General features: G+C 36.8%; 2 protein-coding genes across 3 annotated transcripts; both read right to left on the reverse strand.

The window, feature by feature from the left end:
* Positions 1-3,523: 3,523 nt before the first annotated feature.
* Positions 3,524-6,949, reverse strand: LOC132170445 (AAA-ATPase At5g17760). 2 transcript variants are annotated; one of them, XM_059581437.2, is made up of 2 exons: positions 5,843-6,949; positions 3,524-4,251 (listed from the first exon to the last, which is right to left on the reverse strand). In XM_059581437.2, exons 1-2 carry the CDS (start codon positions 6,818-6,820, stop codon positions 3,760-3,762), a joined length of 1,470 nt encoding a protein of 489 aa, XP_059437420.1. In that variant the 5' UTR covers positions 6,821-6,949; the 3' UTR covers positions 3,524-3,759. The 2 variants fall into 2 exon arrangements, with proteins under 2 accessions (XP_059437420.1, XP_059437419.1); XM_059581436.2 differs by having other exon boundaries at positions 3,524-4,260; positions 5,843-6,948.
* A 2,584-nt stretch (positions 6,950-9,533) lies between these two features.
* On the reverse strand, positions 9,534-12,873 carry LOC132170735 (protein HYPER-SENSITIVITY-RELATED 4). The gene is made up of 2 exons (XM_059581822.2): positions 11,523-12,873; positions 9,534-10,076 (listed from the first exon to the last, which is right to left on the reverse strand). The coding sequence occupies exons 1-2, from the start codon at positions 12,540-12,542 to the stop codon at positions 9,618-9,620; spliced, it is 1,479 nt and encodes a 492-aa protein (XP_059437805.1). The 5' UTR covers positions 12,543-12,873; the 3' UTR covers positions 9,534-9,617.
* Between the last annotated feature and the right edge of the window lie 2,550 nt (positions 12,874-15,423).

A 15,423-nucleotide genomic window follows, 5' to 3' on the forward strand; every position in this document is an offset into this window, starting at 1 on the left:
TATTATTATATGGTAGGTAAAATTAGACTTTATTCCCTTAAACTACTAGTATATTTGCATTTATGCCCATGACAAGTTTATCATCTAATCAGCCACAATAAAGTGAACAAGCTTCCTCACCTTGCCTTGTGGATACAAAGCCCATCAATCAATTTTGGCTCTTACTGACATTGAAAGCACTGTAATGGTTGTCGGAGATTCCAACAATTACTTTACAAGTTTATCTCAAACTTGTCATGATGTTTATAATTAGATGATATTGATAAGAAATTGAGATAAATTTGTAAAGTATTGTTGGCTTCTCCGAATCGTTAAGAGTGCTCTCAATATTGGTATGGGTCAATTTTTAGTGAAAAGAAATCACTACTTTCCATTTTGCAGAATTGGTTTCGGATTATATATCGACATGCAGGTTTCTGTTACCTCTGCTAGTTGCTTTTATCTATCTTGACTATTCTCATAACACACTGTCTTATATAAATACTAAAGATAAAATTAATATATTGTAGATGAATCAACTTCAATTCATGCATATTGCATGACTGGTTCATGCAAAAGAGAAATTTACAGTACTATTTATTATCATAACTCATGCAAAACATAACGGTTTAGTACTTCACCCAAATTGAAAAGTTGCTTAGTTTTTATTTCGATCTGTTTGGTCTTCAGACTCTTTGTCTGTGGAGTAGATCTTTTTTCCTTTTCTTTCTGGTTTCTTATTGGAAACCTTTTTTCCACCGTTACTTCTCATCTAAATTTTCATGGGTTTTTAGGAAGTATGTTTAGATGTTTGATAGGAGTATTCGTACTTCCGATGGTAGTATCCATCACCAGTATGCACCGCAGCAAAGGTTTTATCAGGCTGCATTCGCATCTTTTTTTTCCGTTTATGATCTCATTCCTCTTTTTTAAGATCTGGTCAGTTGAAGTTTACAGTAAGCTTATATTTGTTTTTCTTTTCATGTTTCCTTTGTAATCTCTTTGTTGAATGAAGGAAGGTTTGTTACAAAAAAAAAAAAAAAAAAAAAAAAAATGAAAAGTTGCACAAATGGCAGGCCAAAATGCTACAAAAATGAAATTGAAGGGGGCATAATTAAGGTTCATAAATTTAATTATTTTTTAAGATAATAGTCAATACAAAATAATTTTTATATAAATAAACACATGGTATGCTAGAATTCTTTGTATGCTTGAAACAACAAAACATACGTAAATTAAATATAAAATTTCCATGTGCACGTGTATATGTCCCATTAGAATATAATATCAGTATGTGAGGTTCGTTTTATTTAAACAATATCTTTGTGGGAGAAGAGGCATCTTTTTAAAGGTGCCCTACTATACTGAGATGGATATGTGCGAATTAAGTGGCATTCAAAAGAACTAAAAGCAGCAACAACGAATGGATGTAAAAAAGAATATTAAAATGATATTGAAAAATAATAATTAATAAATAATCGAATGTAGAGTCAATTTGAAAAATCATTAATTAAAATAATTTGTAATTATCTAAATAATTAAATTTATAATTTCATATTAGTTTAAACGTTTCAGGCAAGTGGTGATTTAACGTGGTATTATAGTAGAAGAATTGAGTTCGAACTATGTTTTCATCATTTACGTGAATTCAAGTAGACACGTGAAGAGAACTGTTAAAATATTGATTAAATTATTAAATTTATTTTAGATTAAGATTAATCTATGTGAAAGCTCTGCTCACGTATTATTGGGCTGTGGGCTTTAAAATTTGGGCCGAAACATTTTTGTGTTTTGAGTTGGGGGTCCATAATGTTTTAAAGGGGCTCCAAGAACTTTGTGTGAAAGCCCGAACCGTCTGGTCGTTGAGTTGTTCGATCGAGATAATTCTCCCTTGGAGCGTGAGATTTCAAGTTGCGGCTGCAGAGTGGGATTTGTCTTCCCCCTCACCATAACCAATTTCCCCGTCGCCGTCGCTTGTCTGTCTTCCCTGTAAACACGAAGCTGGGCTTCTCACGCATTTTGTTGGAATCAAAAGGTTAGCTATTTCCTAATCCTCACTTTTCTTGCGTCCATTCTTGTTATGTTATACAATTCTGGACTCACAAATCTTTACCCTTTACCTTTAGCCCCTTTTTCCTTTACAACTAGTCTGAGTTTGTTCGTGATTGTTGTGCATTGTTTATCAATAAGTGTGATTGTTTCTAATATTAACTGGAGTAAAAGGAGGAAAAAATGAATTGAACTAAAAATTGTAACTTTTTTCTTTGTCTAGTTTTTCTTAGCAGCCAAACGGAGGCAATTTGATGTATTACTCATGGATTTTTATTTTTTTTTCTCTTTGAAGTGTCGCTAGGGTGGTAATCTTATTTGTTGTGTGTGAGCTCTGCTTTCTGAGATTGAAATTTCAAAGTCGTTTGCTTTTCGATTTCTGGGTTTTAATCTTGTTTTGTTTTAAAACTGATTGATTCAAAGTTGTTAGGCCAAATCATTGCATCGATCAGTCCCAAATGATGATTTATCAAATAGTTGAATGCATTCATATCTGTCCTTCTCTCTCTCTCTCTTCTCTAATTATTTAGTGAGACCAAACAGAGCAATTTAATGTTGGAATATATGTCAGGATTCCATTTCAGGTTTAAATTGCTTAGAGGATATTTACCTTATAGTATTGATTCTAATCAGGTTTATAAATAAGGAGTAACGGAAATATATCAAGGAATAAGAACACAATGTAATCCTATTACCGAAATTACCCGCTAAATCACCATTTATCTCACCATTTATCTCAGAAGCTTAAGTTGATAGGAATAGATGAATTTAAAGCATTTAATTTATATCTTAACATTTAATTCTCACCAAGACTTATATCTGGGTCTGCAGCTTTAGTTCCTTCCAAATTTCCAATGCCAAAAAAGAGTTCTTCCAAAAAAGCTACTCAAATGAAAGAAAATAATGTCGCTGAAGAAGAAAAACCCTCTTCAGCGCAGAAAAAGGCTAGCAGTGAGATTGATGAAATCTTTTTGGGAAAAAAGAGGAAGAAATCTGAACCAGAAAAGGCTGAAAAGCCAAATGAAGATACAACTAGAAATCCTAAGAAGATGAAGAAAAAGAACAAGAATAAAGGGTCTAATGATGGTGGGTTTGTGGATCCACCTTCTCGGCCTAAAAAGAGGACAAAGGATGGCCTTGCTCTCTACACAGAAGAGGAGTTGGGTATCAATAAGGCAGATGCTGGAAGTACCCCACTTTGTCCCTTTGATTGTTCTTGTTGTTTCTGAGGATAGAAACAAAATCTATTGGCTGAAGTTGATTCGCTCTGGCCCATTGCATCTCTGGGATTTTCCTGTAGTCTTGTAATTCTTTTATTTGCGGTTTTGATGTTTTTATTCGTGAAATTTCGCTCAGAAGTGTAGACAGCGAATCTTCATGTGCACTAGAATTAATATATGAAGCTTGGGTTGGTGATTCCTACTGCGATATCCAATTTCTTTCAAATCGACAATTTTGATGAATTTATAGGTGGCCTTTAGTCGACAATGGAGAGTAGTAAATCAAACCCAAATCTAGAATCAATGATTATTTTACAAGGTAGACATCATTCTAGATAGATTAGTGGTTTATATAGACATCAGCTGTCAGCTGATTACAAGCTTTTTCTTCTTCTATTGCCTTTTTCTCCAGTGTTTGCCCTCAGATTTTCTTGGTAATCTATCTAGGTGGACATCATTCTAGATAGATTAGTGAGTTATATAGACATCAGCTGCCAGCTGATTACAAGCTTTACCTTCTTCTTCTGTTGCCTCTTCCTCTAATGTTCCTCAGAGATTTTCTTGGTTTATTCTCTAATTTCTGCCTTTTCGCATCTCGAATTCCAGTATTTTTCTCAGCCGCATCCGCATCCGCTTCCCCTTCATCAGCTTCTAGGTTCTTGCGCTTAAGGAGCTTGGTAAGTTCTTGGAGTGCAATATCAGCATGCTCACCCTTCATTAACTCTTCAGCAACTTGTGCTGGAGTCACCTGAGCAGTTTCCAGTAAGCCTTCAATCTCTCCAAATAGTTGGTGGTGGCCTCGGATTCCCAAGTAGGTTGAAGCCAACTGCTTGAAGCCATGTGTTGTGCAGTAGGACATGTGAATGTGCATGTCCATTCGTCCAGGACGCAACAGAGCTGGGTCTAACCTGTCCTTGTGGTTGGTGGTGAATACGATGATTCTCTCATCTCCACAACTAGACCACAAGCCGTCTATGAAGTTTAGGAGCCCAGATAGGGTCAACTGCGCCAACTTAAAAAGTAGAAATTGAGTTTAGTATAATGGTGGAAGAAGTTGGCAATGGAAGAAGTTTATGCGTTTATAGACGCAGAGAAGAAGTTGGGTCCATGAGGGTAAATCCATGGGAAAATGCTAGAGACACTACTTGATGTGGTAATCTTATACTCCCTAACATCACAATGTGACGTAACACTGCCATATTAGCCCCAAAAATTTTATTGACGTGGCAGTGCAATGTAGCATTGCCGCCCTTGTGTGGTGGTTGGGATGGAGTCGACTAGGAGGCAATTTCTTTTTCTAGTTTAACATGGCAATGCCTCTTAGGGAGTAAAGAAGAGAGTGAAATGAGTGAATGTAGCATTGGAGTAGGATCTTTTAATTTCAAATGAAATAGAGAGGATCCATTCCATAATATAGATTAGACTTTACAGCAATTAATAATCTACATTTAAAAATTTTAAATGACTTGGATTGTAAGCTATATATAGACCTTTAGATGCTATAAAATTTAGTCTACAACATGAGATGGATCGATGTAACATTAAAATGGACCTCTTTATGGCTGATACTGGGCTAACTTTTACAAGCTGGCATGGCATTGGAAAAAGAAAGAATATTCAACTTTTACAAAATAAAAAATAAAAAAGAGAAAATAAAGTTACAAACTTTTTTTTTATTATTAGTATAAAGTTACAAACTTGAATGGCATGGCATTGGAAAAAGAAGGAATATTCAACTTTTACAAATAAAAAAAGGGTAAGAAAAAGAAAAGGAAGAAAAATAGAAAATAAAGTTACAAACTTGAATGGTTGGTTGAGTAAAAAAATACAGATCGGATTCACTCTTATCTCTGAGCTGTTCAATAAAGAAAGGGAATTCTTGTGAAACCATTGGTCACTGCAAGTAAATGCAGAAACATATCCATGAACCTGAAATGGGTCTTATGGCAGATAAAATAACTTTACACGAATAAAGATCTTCTGTGGTACCCACTACTACCAAGCAAAAGCCTTTCCAATGTGTTTTGTATTTGGTGGTGGTGGTGGTGATGGTGAAAAAAACGAGGAAATGGCTGGTTCTGGCGTGGCTTGATAGTGAAAGGGATGGTGTTAATTAAGGAATGCTTAGTGGTGGTGGGGCTTGTGGGCGTGAAATGAATTCTTTAATTAACCATACACAGGTTAATAACCAACGAAATACTAATGTAATCAAAGCTAAAGATTCACCAAATGAAAGAAGACAAATTAAAACAAATTTATGAAGAGGCATGGGAAAACAGTGCACGTGCAAAAAGTATTAAAGATATACTGCTGTCCATTGTTTTTTGTTTTTAGAAAAGAGTTCTAATTAAACTCATAATGTAATGGGACTAACCCCACAATAAAGGCCAGTCTGGTCTGGGGCAATATTAGGCTTCTCAAATTCTTTGTTTCGATTGAACACAATCAAGAACCTCTCTCAGTTGTCTGCCTAATTGCAGGGATTTGGTCGGGCTTAATCACATGAAAATTCAAAAGGAAAGTAAAGTAATATGCAATTAATGGGAAAAACTTGAAACTTAGAAGATATCTATAAAATATGCAAAATTACTAACCTGTGCGTCATGTTGCTTACGTCCATCTCCATGCCGACGATCTGGTATCTCCACACTGCAATCAATATCTTCAATAACAAGTATGGACCTATTGCCAGTAGCCAGCAACAATTTTCTGAGGTCCGAATCACGCAATATATTTGCAAGCTGCAAATCATAGACATCAAACTTCAAATGATTAGCCATGGCTGCAACCAAGCTCGATTTGCCCGTGCCTGGGGGTCCATACAACAAGTAGCCACGTTTCCACGCCCTCCCCACTCTCTTATAAAACTCCTTCCTCCTGAGAAATCTGTTTAGATCCTCTATTACAGCATATTTCAGGTCCGGCTCCATGGCCAATGTCTCGAACGTTGCCGGGTGTTCGAGATTGATGGACTCCCACTTGACTCCATTATAGCAGTGAGAAGTGTTGAGCGTGTACATCTTCAAAACCCTCTCCTCATCTTTGATGGCCTTGGCTTTCTCAAGGAAAAAGGGCACGTAAGAGTTCAAGATCTTTTCCTTGTGTACCTTGTGGAAAGTGAGCTCAAAGTAGCGCTTTTCCGATCTCGGAGGATAAGGATCATTTGGATTGTTTTTCTCCGACTCGGCGCAAACATATCTCCACCTAAGCTCAACCCCTTCGTAAGTGTCGACAATCTTCTCTCCCTTCTCCAGCCGGATCGTCAGATTCTTCTCTTTGGGGCTTTTGCAGATCTTCAGCCTTTCGGTGTTGGGACTAATCTTGGTGCAGAGGTAAATCTCCGCTGCATCATACACTTGGTTGCGGGACATGCCATTATTTTCTTCGATCACCAGAGTCAGCTTAGGGGAGTGAGCCTTGAAATAGAAGCGCAGGGTAGAGACGATATAGCCACGAATTGGGTGGGGAATGAGCTCGTTGGCCATCGACCGTACAAGCATCATTGAAGCGGCCATGGAAGCGTAGGCTGAGAATAATGAAGATGGTGAAGGCATGTCTCTTGGGGGAAACATGATTGCAGACTTTTGAGCTCCCAACTGTGAAATGTTGTTTCAAGGTTTCTCAAATGTTGGGGTGTTTGATATTTTTATGGACTCTTATTTTTCCTTTAACTAAATTTCACAACTCTTTCAGATTTTTTTTTCCCTTTTTTTTTTTTTTTTGGGGGGGGTGGGGGGGTGGGTTGGGGGGTTTAGTGGAATCCAACTATAGTTAGTCCAAGAGATGTACTGTACGTAATTTCTTATCCTGCAAGTTATATGCGTCGGCAAGCCATGAAGCAATAAGGCTTTTTGAGGCCGATGACTTGGAAAGTTGCGGGTCATTTTCTAATGGCTATGGCTTAGAATATGTGGACTACATTCCACGAGCTTTTCTTTTTTTCTTTTTCGGGTTTCTCTTCTTTTAAATAATTTTTTCCTAAAGGAGGCCAGCGAAGTCTGCTTTCAAATAGAAAACGTTGATGAAAAGCGTCTGTGTGCCATGAATGATTAATGGACAAGCGAGCAAATAAGTGTGCTGAATTTTTTGCCTTTTGAGTACTTTTCCCAGTCTTCTTGCGTACCGGACCTGAACTCCATCAAAGAGATCCGAGCACTTGGGATTCTGAGTGCATGGTTGCAGCCTTGCGCGCCAAGTTGCTCATGGATTTGGTTTAGAGAAATATTTGGTGTCTTTTTTTTTTTTTTTACATTTTTTTCAATAGTAAATTTACCTACCGTTGAAATTTAGATGGCAACAATTGAGAAAAACAATAATAAGCCCGACCACAATCACTGAGAGCTCACAAACTGGTGAAAAAATTTCTCTGGGGATGCCCCCGGCTCAGGATGTGCGGGGAGCACAAAGCCTCTATGGGGTAAGGGATTTCATCAGTGTTGCCGAAAAAATTCTCACCAAATATGGCCTAAAAAATTTTCATGTGTTTGCGAGGTTGGCCAAAAAGATTTGGTTTCGGAAAAATGAGGTCATCCATGGAGGCAGTTTTGTACACTCAAATGTACTAATTAAGGAGACAAAAACAGCAATGAAAGAGTTCAAGTAAGCCCGAATGACAAGCTCAAGTGACAACAAGGCAAATGGTGAACGTTCTAAAATAAAGTGGAAAGCTCTCTCGGAAAGTTGGTACAAAACCAACTGGGATGCTGCCATTGACAAACCCAATGGTATGTCGTGTTAGAATTAGGTTGGTGATATGTTATTCCGAAGAAAATTTTATTGCAGCTAGATCATTGACACAGCATGAAAGTTTCGAACCTATTGTATGGGAGATGTTAGCTTCATATTATGCCGCAAGGTTCAATGCAGAACATAACGTGCATGCCGCCATCTTGGAAGGGGATGCTTTACATGTGGTGAATGCCGTGAATTCAATGGACCAACAATGAAATTCTTTTATACATCATGTAACAGATACGAAGAGGATTCTACGTGCTTAGCCTAATTGGAAATGTTACCATGTTCATAGAGAAGCCAACCAAGTTGTGCATAACTTGGCTCTTTTAGCAGTTCAAAATGTCATTGATAGTTCTTTGATGAGTAATATTCCCAACTGCAATTTGTAATATAATTTTGATGAAACAATTTTAAATCATTAATACAAAGTTACAATTTTTTAGAAAACAAAAAACAGAAACAAAAAACAAAAACAAACCGGTTCATCATACGAGATGTCACATAATTGTACTAGAGAAAATATCACAACACATGGTGATGTGAATTTTGATCGAATAGGTAGGTGGTAGCTAGTAGCTACAGCTTCCCCCATCTCTTGTCTTGTAGCTAGCGTGCAGGCTCTGTCAGTATCTTTTTTCATGTATATATTCACAAGGCAGCTCTATTATTTATAGAAAACAGAGATGGGGCCATGGCTTTACGACCTTTCGGCATGGAAGAGGAAAGATCCCAACGCCATAGTTGTTGATCAAGCCTCCACTTTTGTGGCTTACATTTTTTAATTTGGAGAGACTAATGCTTTGTCGTTTAATAGCTTATAAGTTTAGTGTGTGTATATATATATATATATATATGACAAACTTTTGTTTTTTATTATTATTTTTTTTTGGGCTAAATTTTTAATGTTATAATCTAGCTAACATAGTATTAGTGACAACTTGTAATATGAAATCCGAGGGTAAGTACGGAGAAAACTACCCATATTTAGGATAAACTCTAAGCAGTGTGTATTCCTTTGGGCAGAGACGAAAAAGCAAAAACAAAAGTTGTCAAAAATTCTCATTTTTAACCTTTGAGGACCTTTAGGTCCGTTATGATTAAAAAGTCTCAAGAGATAACTCAATCAGTTAAAAATTACGTCTCATGAAGTAGAAGTTATTAGTTCACATCTCTCCTTGTATGAACATGTCAAAAAAATTCAGCTATGAAAGCATCAAATCTCGAATTAGCTCAGCAGCTTCCATGGAATAGAGAGTAACAAGCAAGGGAGCTACCTAGCCTATTTTATATATCTTTCCATATGGCAATTAACTAGCTTACTTGTATAACAAATTATATTTGTTAATGTTTATTTATTTATTTTGGGTTTTCTTTTAGTTTTGAAAACTGTTTTAATGTGAAAAATATTGTTTTGTGTTTTGGAGAATGTTTTGTATTTTGAGTTGTTTGTATTAGTATTTATTTCACCAATAGAAAATAATAGACATAATATAAATTTTGTAACAAAACTGGCCAGAGCTATATATATTTTAGTAAGAAGCCATCCTGTAATATTCCAAAGAGTTGATGATCTCATTTTTGTTTATTAAAAGAGGGGGAAAGGCATAGTTTATAAGTTCATAAACTTGGAATAATCTAATTGTCACTTTTTTCGTCATTATCTACTTTCTCTTCTTTAACACTTTGATCAATTTCTTTACCTTCTTGATCTGTTTCACTCTCTTTGGCCTTGGCTTCCTCGTTTTCTTTGCTTTTCACTTTGAGGAATTCGATTAGTCCATTGAGTACTATGTCCGGGTCATCGTTCTTAATCAGTTGCTCCGCCACCTCAGCCGGAGTTACGTGGGTGGTTCCCATAGACTCCTCAATCTCTCCAAACAGTGCATGTTCCTTAATCCCAAGATAATTAGCAACAAGAATTCTAAATCCACATGGGGTGCAATAGGACATGTGAACATGGACGTCCATGCGTCCCGGACGCAACAGTGCCGAGTCGAGCTTTTCTTTGTGATTTGTGGTGAACACGATGATCCGCTCATCACCGCAACTTGACCAAAGCCCATCAATGAAATTGAGCAGGCCAGACAATGTCACCTGTTATAATATTAATTAAACCTTTAAAATAATCGATAATTTAACAAAAATATTTTTAGTAAAACAAGAAATTATTGGCTATAAGAAACTTGGTAAAATAGTCATTATGAAAGAAATTGGAGGGTAAAAGGAAGAAGACGAAGACAAATCCTAATCAGCATGAAGAATATAGTGCAAAAAGACAAATCAAAGAGGCCAGTGGTTCAGGACTCTCAGACAGAAGATGCTCGCATGCAAAGGCTGATGAATGATGATGTTAATAAGACAAACAATGCTGACGCTAAAAACTCATTCACTCTCGCACCCCATTGCGCCCTTGATCTTACCACGTACGTCAGATGGAAGCACCCGCCTAGATCAAATTCTTTTGTTCAATTGTCCATTCATGATCCAACGGCTGTAGATGTCCAAAAGGACAATTGGACCAGGATCCTCAGCTGAGTGTCGGCTACTGGAGAGAACTCAGAGAAGTTGGGCAAATTTTTATTTTATTTTATTTTTTTTAGCTGACCTGGCTGATGTGGCAATTTTTGGGAGTTGTAAAAGAGTTGGAAAACCACTTGTCATTTTAGGCTCATTTCACTCGCAGGTCAGGGCCCATTGTCCTTTTAATATGCTCATCAATTAATTTTGTTATGTATTTTCCCATGTGTTAATATTGACAGGGATTTGTCTAGAGCCTGTCCTGGTTTCAATCAATTTCCTGTATTCTGTGGGTAATGTAAGATAGGCACGCCGCGTGCAAAATTTTTTTTTTTTTTTAAAAAAAAAAAAAAAAAAAAATTTTTGCACTGGCGTGCGTGGGCGTGCCACGCACGCCGCGTGCGTATTCTGTAGGCCTGCCTGCCTGTTTGGCAGGTTGCTTTCCTAGCTACGCTTGTACAAAAACAAGAATTTTTTTATTTTATTTTATTGTTTTCCTAGCTTGTGGCATGTGCAGGTGCAGCTATTTCAATTTTATTATTATTATTTTTATAATGTTAGCATAAGGGAAGGAAAAAATAAAATAAGAAAAAAAAATTTAATTGAACTAATTGAACTACTCATTGAAAATCAATTTTATTTTATTATAAGAAATGATGGATAAACAATTAAAGCAGGTAACCAAGAAATTAGAGTTCCATCCTCAGGTCATGATATTACTTTTAAGATAAATAATCATTTAACATGTTATTAGAGATAAGTGTTTTAAGTTTAAGCAATATTTTCTTCATTCACCTATTCTTAAACTTAAAGAAAAAGTTATAATATTAATTAAATTTTTTTAGATAATAGGTAATTCCAGGAGATTCCAAGAGCTTTAAGGAAATCAACAAGCTAAAATTATTATGATCCTGCGGAGAAACTCTCTTCTCTAATTAACTTTTTAGATTAGAAAGGCAAAAGAACAAATCACAAAAAGAAACCATATCAACGTGGAGACAAAGAGTAGAGAAGAGAAGTAACCTGTTTCTGTTGGGAATTGCGTGAAAATGGGTCTGCGACCACAGCCGTTCGATCCTGAAACTCAATGGTACAATCAATATCCTCCACCACCAGAATCGACCTGTTCGCCATTGAAATGAGTAGCCTCCTAAGCTCCGAGTTGCACCCAATCTCCGTAAGCTCCAAATCATAGATATCAAAATTCAAATAGTTCGCCATTGCAGCAATCAAGCTCGATTTCCCGGTACCCGGCGGGCCGTACAACAAGTAGCCTCTCTTCCAAGCCTTCCCGACCTTCCTGTAGTAGTCCTTCCTCTGCACGAACCTCTCAAGATCTTTCAAAATGAAGCTCTTGATCTCCGAGTCCATGGCGAGCGTTGCGAAAGTTGCGGGGTGGTCAAGGTTCGTGGAGGTCCACAGGTCGGCGAGGTTCCCGTACATGCTCTCGTAGCTGACGGTGAAGATCTTCAGCGTTTTTTTCTCTTGATTCATCGACTTCGCCTCCTTCACAATGTACGGCAAATAAGAGTTCAACACCATTTCCTTGTGCTTCTTGTGGAAGCTGAGCTGGAAGGATCGAAACTCGGAGCGGAGGGTGGAGTTGAGATCGCGTGGGTTGTGGAAGTTCTTGGATTCAACTTGTCGACACACCAAAACCCAGTTGAAATTAACGCCGTTGAAGACGTCGGAGATCTCTTCGTTGCTTTCCATGGTGATGGTGAAGTTGTGTTCTTTGTCGGACTTGCTGACCTTCAGCCTCTGCGTGTTGGGCGAGATTTTGCTGCCCAAGTAAATCTCCGCCGCCTCGTAGATTTGGTTGCTGACGAGGCCGTCAAACTCGTCGATGATCATGGTGAGCTGGGAAGAGAAGCGATTGAAGAAGCTTCGGACGCCGGAGAAGAGGTAGTCGTGGATTTCGTGTGGAAAGAAGTCTTGAACTATTGACCGAGCCAGCATGGCAGTGGCTGCCACGGAGGCTGCCGCGGAGAGAACCGTCTTTGCCGTCGCTAGCTTGGTTTCGGCGGAAGAGGAGCCGGCCATGGCTTTAAAAAGCTAGCTTTTCAATTGGTTGGGGGGGATTTGCCGGTTGCGTTGTGGGTTCTTGTGCTTGTTTTATGGAGATGGATTGAGTCTTCCGGCGACAAATGTAGAACGAAGATTGGCGGATTTTAGAGTAAACTTAGGGCCAATGGGAATATGGGATCATTATGAGTCGGTAGTCTAAGGATGACTTTGAAATCTTCGTCGAGATATCTTGGGATTTTGCAAAATCATGTTGGTAGTTAGCAATGGAGCGATGGATGTGGACCACGTTACAGTCAATGGTCTTAGATAATTAAGAAGAATTAATTAGACCCAGATGACCAAGAACTCTTGGTCTATGCCCTCTAATCACAATTAACAAAACCAAAAGTTGCATTGATTGGTTAGAAAATCGACAACCATTGATCAAGGTCCAAGAGCCTTTACGAATATAAGAAAATGTTTTGTTGACTATACAAGCTGTGATTATGATATATCCACACCAAAAAGAGGAGTTCATCATGTACAATTAGTGAATTAAATAACAAATAAAAATTCATAAAGCATTTAATGATGAGTTTGACCATTAAATCAATAAATAATAATTATTTTTCTACGAGTGATTGCAAGAAGAAATTGTGCGTTCGGAATTGAACCTTGAAACTTCTTGGTTATTACAGCTTAGATTTGGAAAAGGAAGGTCAAAAATTTTCTCCAACCCGATATGGAAGAAATATCCTCCAACCCATGTAAAATAGTGCTAAGTGTCTATAAACATTTAAAATGCATATTAAATTTAGCATAAATTCATACGTGGAATAAAGGCTAAAGCTACTTTCTGGTGTTTCAATAACAAATTTAATATGCATTTATTTTTGACAAAAAAAATGAAGTTAGATTTAATTATTCATCCACTAAGGTATAAGAGTATTGATCTATTGCATACTTCCCCTATGCCATTTAAGGCATGGGTGTGGAAACTAGAAGTTCTTTGATCAATTAATGGGGCCTACTTAATTAATGTGAACGGGACTTTTCATATGATCCATTTTCCATGGACTTCGGGTCAATGCCATTCGGATGTCCCAATTCCCACCCGAGTCATTCATATTTTATTCTTCTTTCTTTTTGGTTTGCTTTATTCATTTATCTTTCGGATCTTAATAGATTAACAATTTCTCCTTGGCATGAAACTATGGTACCTATGGCTATGGAAGGTCACCTTGGAAGATTTCTTTAATTAGGCCAATTGCTCTCCCTAGTCATGCATTGAGAAAGGAAATAAAAACTAAAAAAATTATTGTTAATAAATTTATCTCTAATCCTAATTTTTTTTTTTTTTTTATTTACATAGAGTTAAACTCAAGAGGCTTTAACGAATAGGAACTCTAATTGTGTTGACCTGATTACTCAATTGGAACAGCTGTCCTCCCACCCTTTCAGGGTTTTAACACCCCCCCCAAAAAAAAAAGGCCCATCCCAGATGAGATTTGTACTGAAGATGGGTATAAAGGCCCATCTCCAAACCTCACCTGTTTGATCAATTTGATTCTAAATGTTATAGCACTCAAGTGCCACGTAAGAGCAAGATGCCACATCAGCCTATAGCCATGTACGTACCTTCTATGGTCATGCACCCTTAGTCAAACGGGAATCGACCGACTCTTTTTCGACAAATATTGTTTTTGGTATTTCCCTTGACGGTGCATTTTGATCGAATAAACATTGAAATTAAAAAAATATTTATAAAATATTACTTCGTAGTCTTTTAAATAAGTTTTCTAACACAGCTAAGATCGCCTCTATATGATGTCCGAAGCACAAGATATGAACGTTTTACGCGGACTATAATTTGTTTGTAAATACTCCAAGAACAATGCATCTGTGAAGGGAACCATGAGAAGGGGAAGTGTAGAGGGGCGGAACCAGGATTTTTGGTGCAAGAACCAAGATTTTTGGTGTAAGGGGACGGAATTTTATTTTATTTTTTAATTATTTTTTAATTTTTAAGTTAGAGACACAGACTTATATAAATACATAAGAGCGCGCATATATATATATATATATATATATATATATGTGTGTGTGTGTGTGTGTTTATATAAAATAAAAGTATAAAAGTCTTAAATTTAATTTGATGGCATCACAAACATACAATAATATAAATAACTAGTAAAATAAACTAAATACGATTTTTATGGTTCAAGAAAAATGGTACAAAAAATAAATGTTGTAAACCCAAATGCTTGCAGAATAATCCCTCAGTAAAATAAAATTAAAATTAAAAAAAAAAAAAAGAAAAAAAAAAGAAGAGATATTTTCATCAAATTCTACACTATTGCTATAAAAACAAATAAATGCAAGAGAAAACAAGATGTGGAGAAGATGGCTATAAAAAAAATATATATATATATTACAAACAGAAAAACTCATAATATGTTGAATTTGGAGGGACAAATATATCATTTTGGGGGACGAATTCTTAAAATATGGATATTTTATGAATAATTTTAAATATCCCAACCCAACACATAGATCCACCCTGCTTGATATAATTGGACTCCCTTGTGCTAAAGGACCAGTGTAGGGCCTGACTGAGGGCCTTGTGCTGTTTTATTCTCCATGGCTCCTTTTCTTGGAACATGGAGTTGGGTCCATTGGCAAATGCTTCAGGTACAATGCCATGTGCTGTAGGCTTGTAGCTTCATTGGTGCTGTACTGCAGTGAGCTTCGGCTCCTGATGATGGCTCTCAATATATATAAGAGATTGGTAGGTCGATTCAGTCAAAAACAATTGAATAAATGAGCCGAACTCCTAATAAACTTTATGTTACGTTGTTTCAGTTGTATGTCAGCCGTATAACAGTCTACTAAATATTATTTTTTATACGCTTGAATA

This window comes from Corylus avellana, chromosome 1 (assembly GCF_965113065.1).
Source record: "Corylus avellana chromosome 1, dhCorAvel1.hap1.2, whole genome shotgun sequence".
In the NCBI taxonomy this organism is placed as follows: domain Eukaryota; kingdom Viridiplantae; phylum Streptophyta; class Magnoliopsida; order Fagales; family Betulaceae; genus Corylus; species Corylus avellana.

Excerpts from the sequence above, each read along its gene's own strand:
- LOC132170445 (XM_059581436.2), bottom strand. The coding sequence starts at position 6,820 with ATGTTTCCCCCAAGAGACATGCCTTCACCATCTTCATTATTCTCAGCC. Across the intron at positions 4,261-5,842 it reads GTAAGCAACATGACGCACAG|TTGGCGCAGTTGACCCTATC; the intron begins GTTAGTAATTTT and ends CTACTTTTTAAG.
- LOC132170735 (XM_059581822.2), bottom strand. The coding sequence starts at position 12,542 with ATGGCCGGCTCCTCTTCCGCCGAAACCAAGCTAGCGACGGCAAAGACG. Across the intron at positions 10,077-11,522 it reads GCAATTCCCAACAGAAACAG|GTGACATTGTCTGGCCTGCT; the intron begins GTTACTTCTCTT and ends ATATTATAACAG.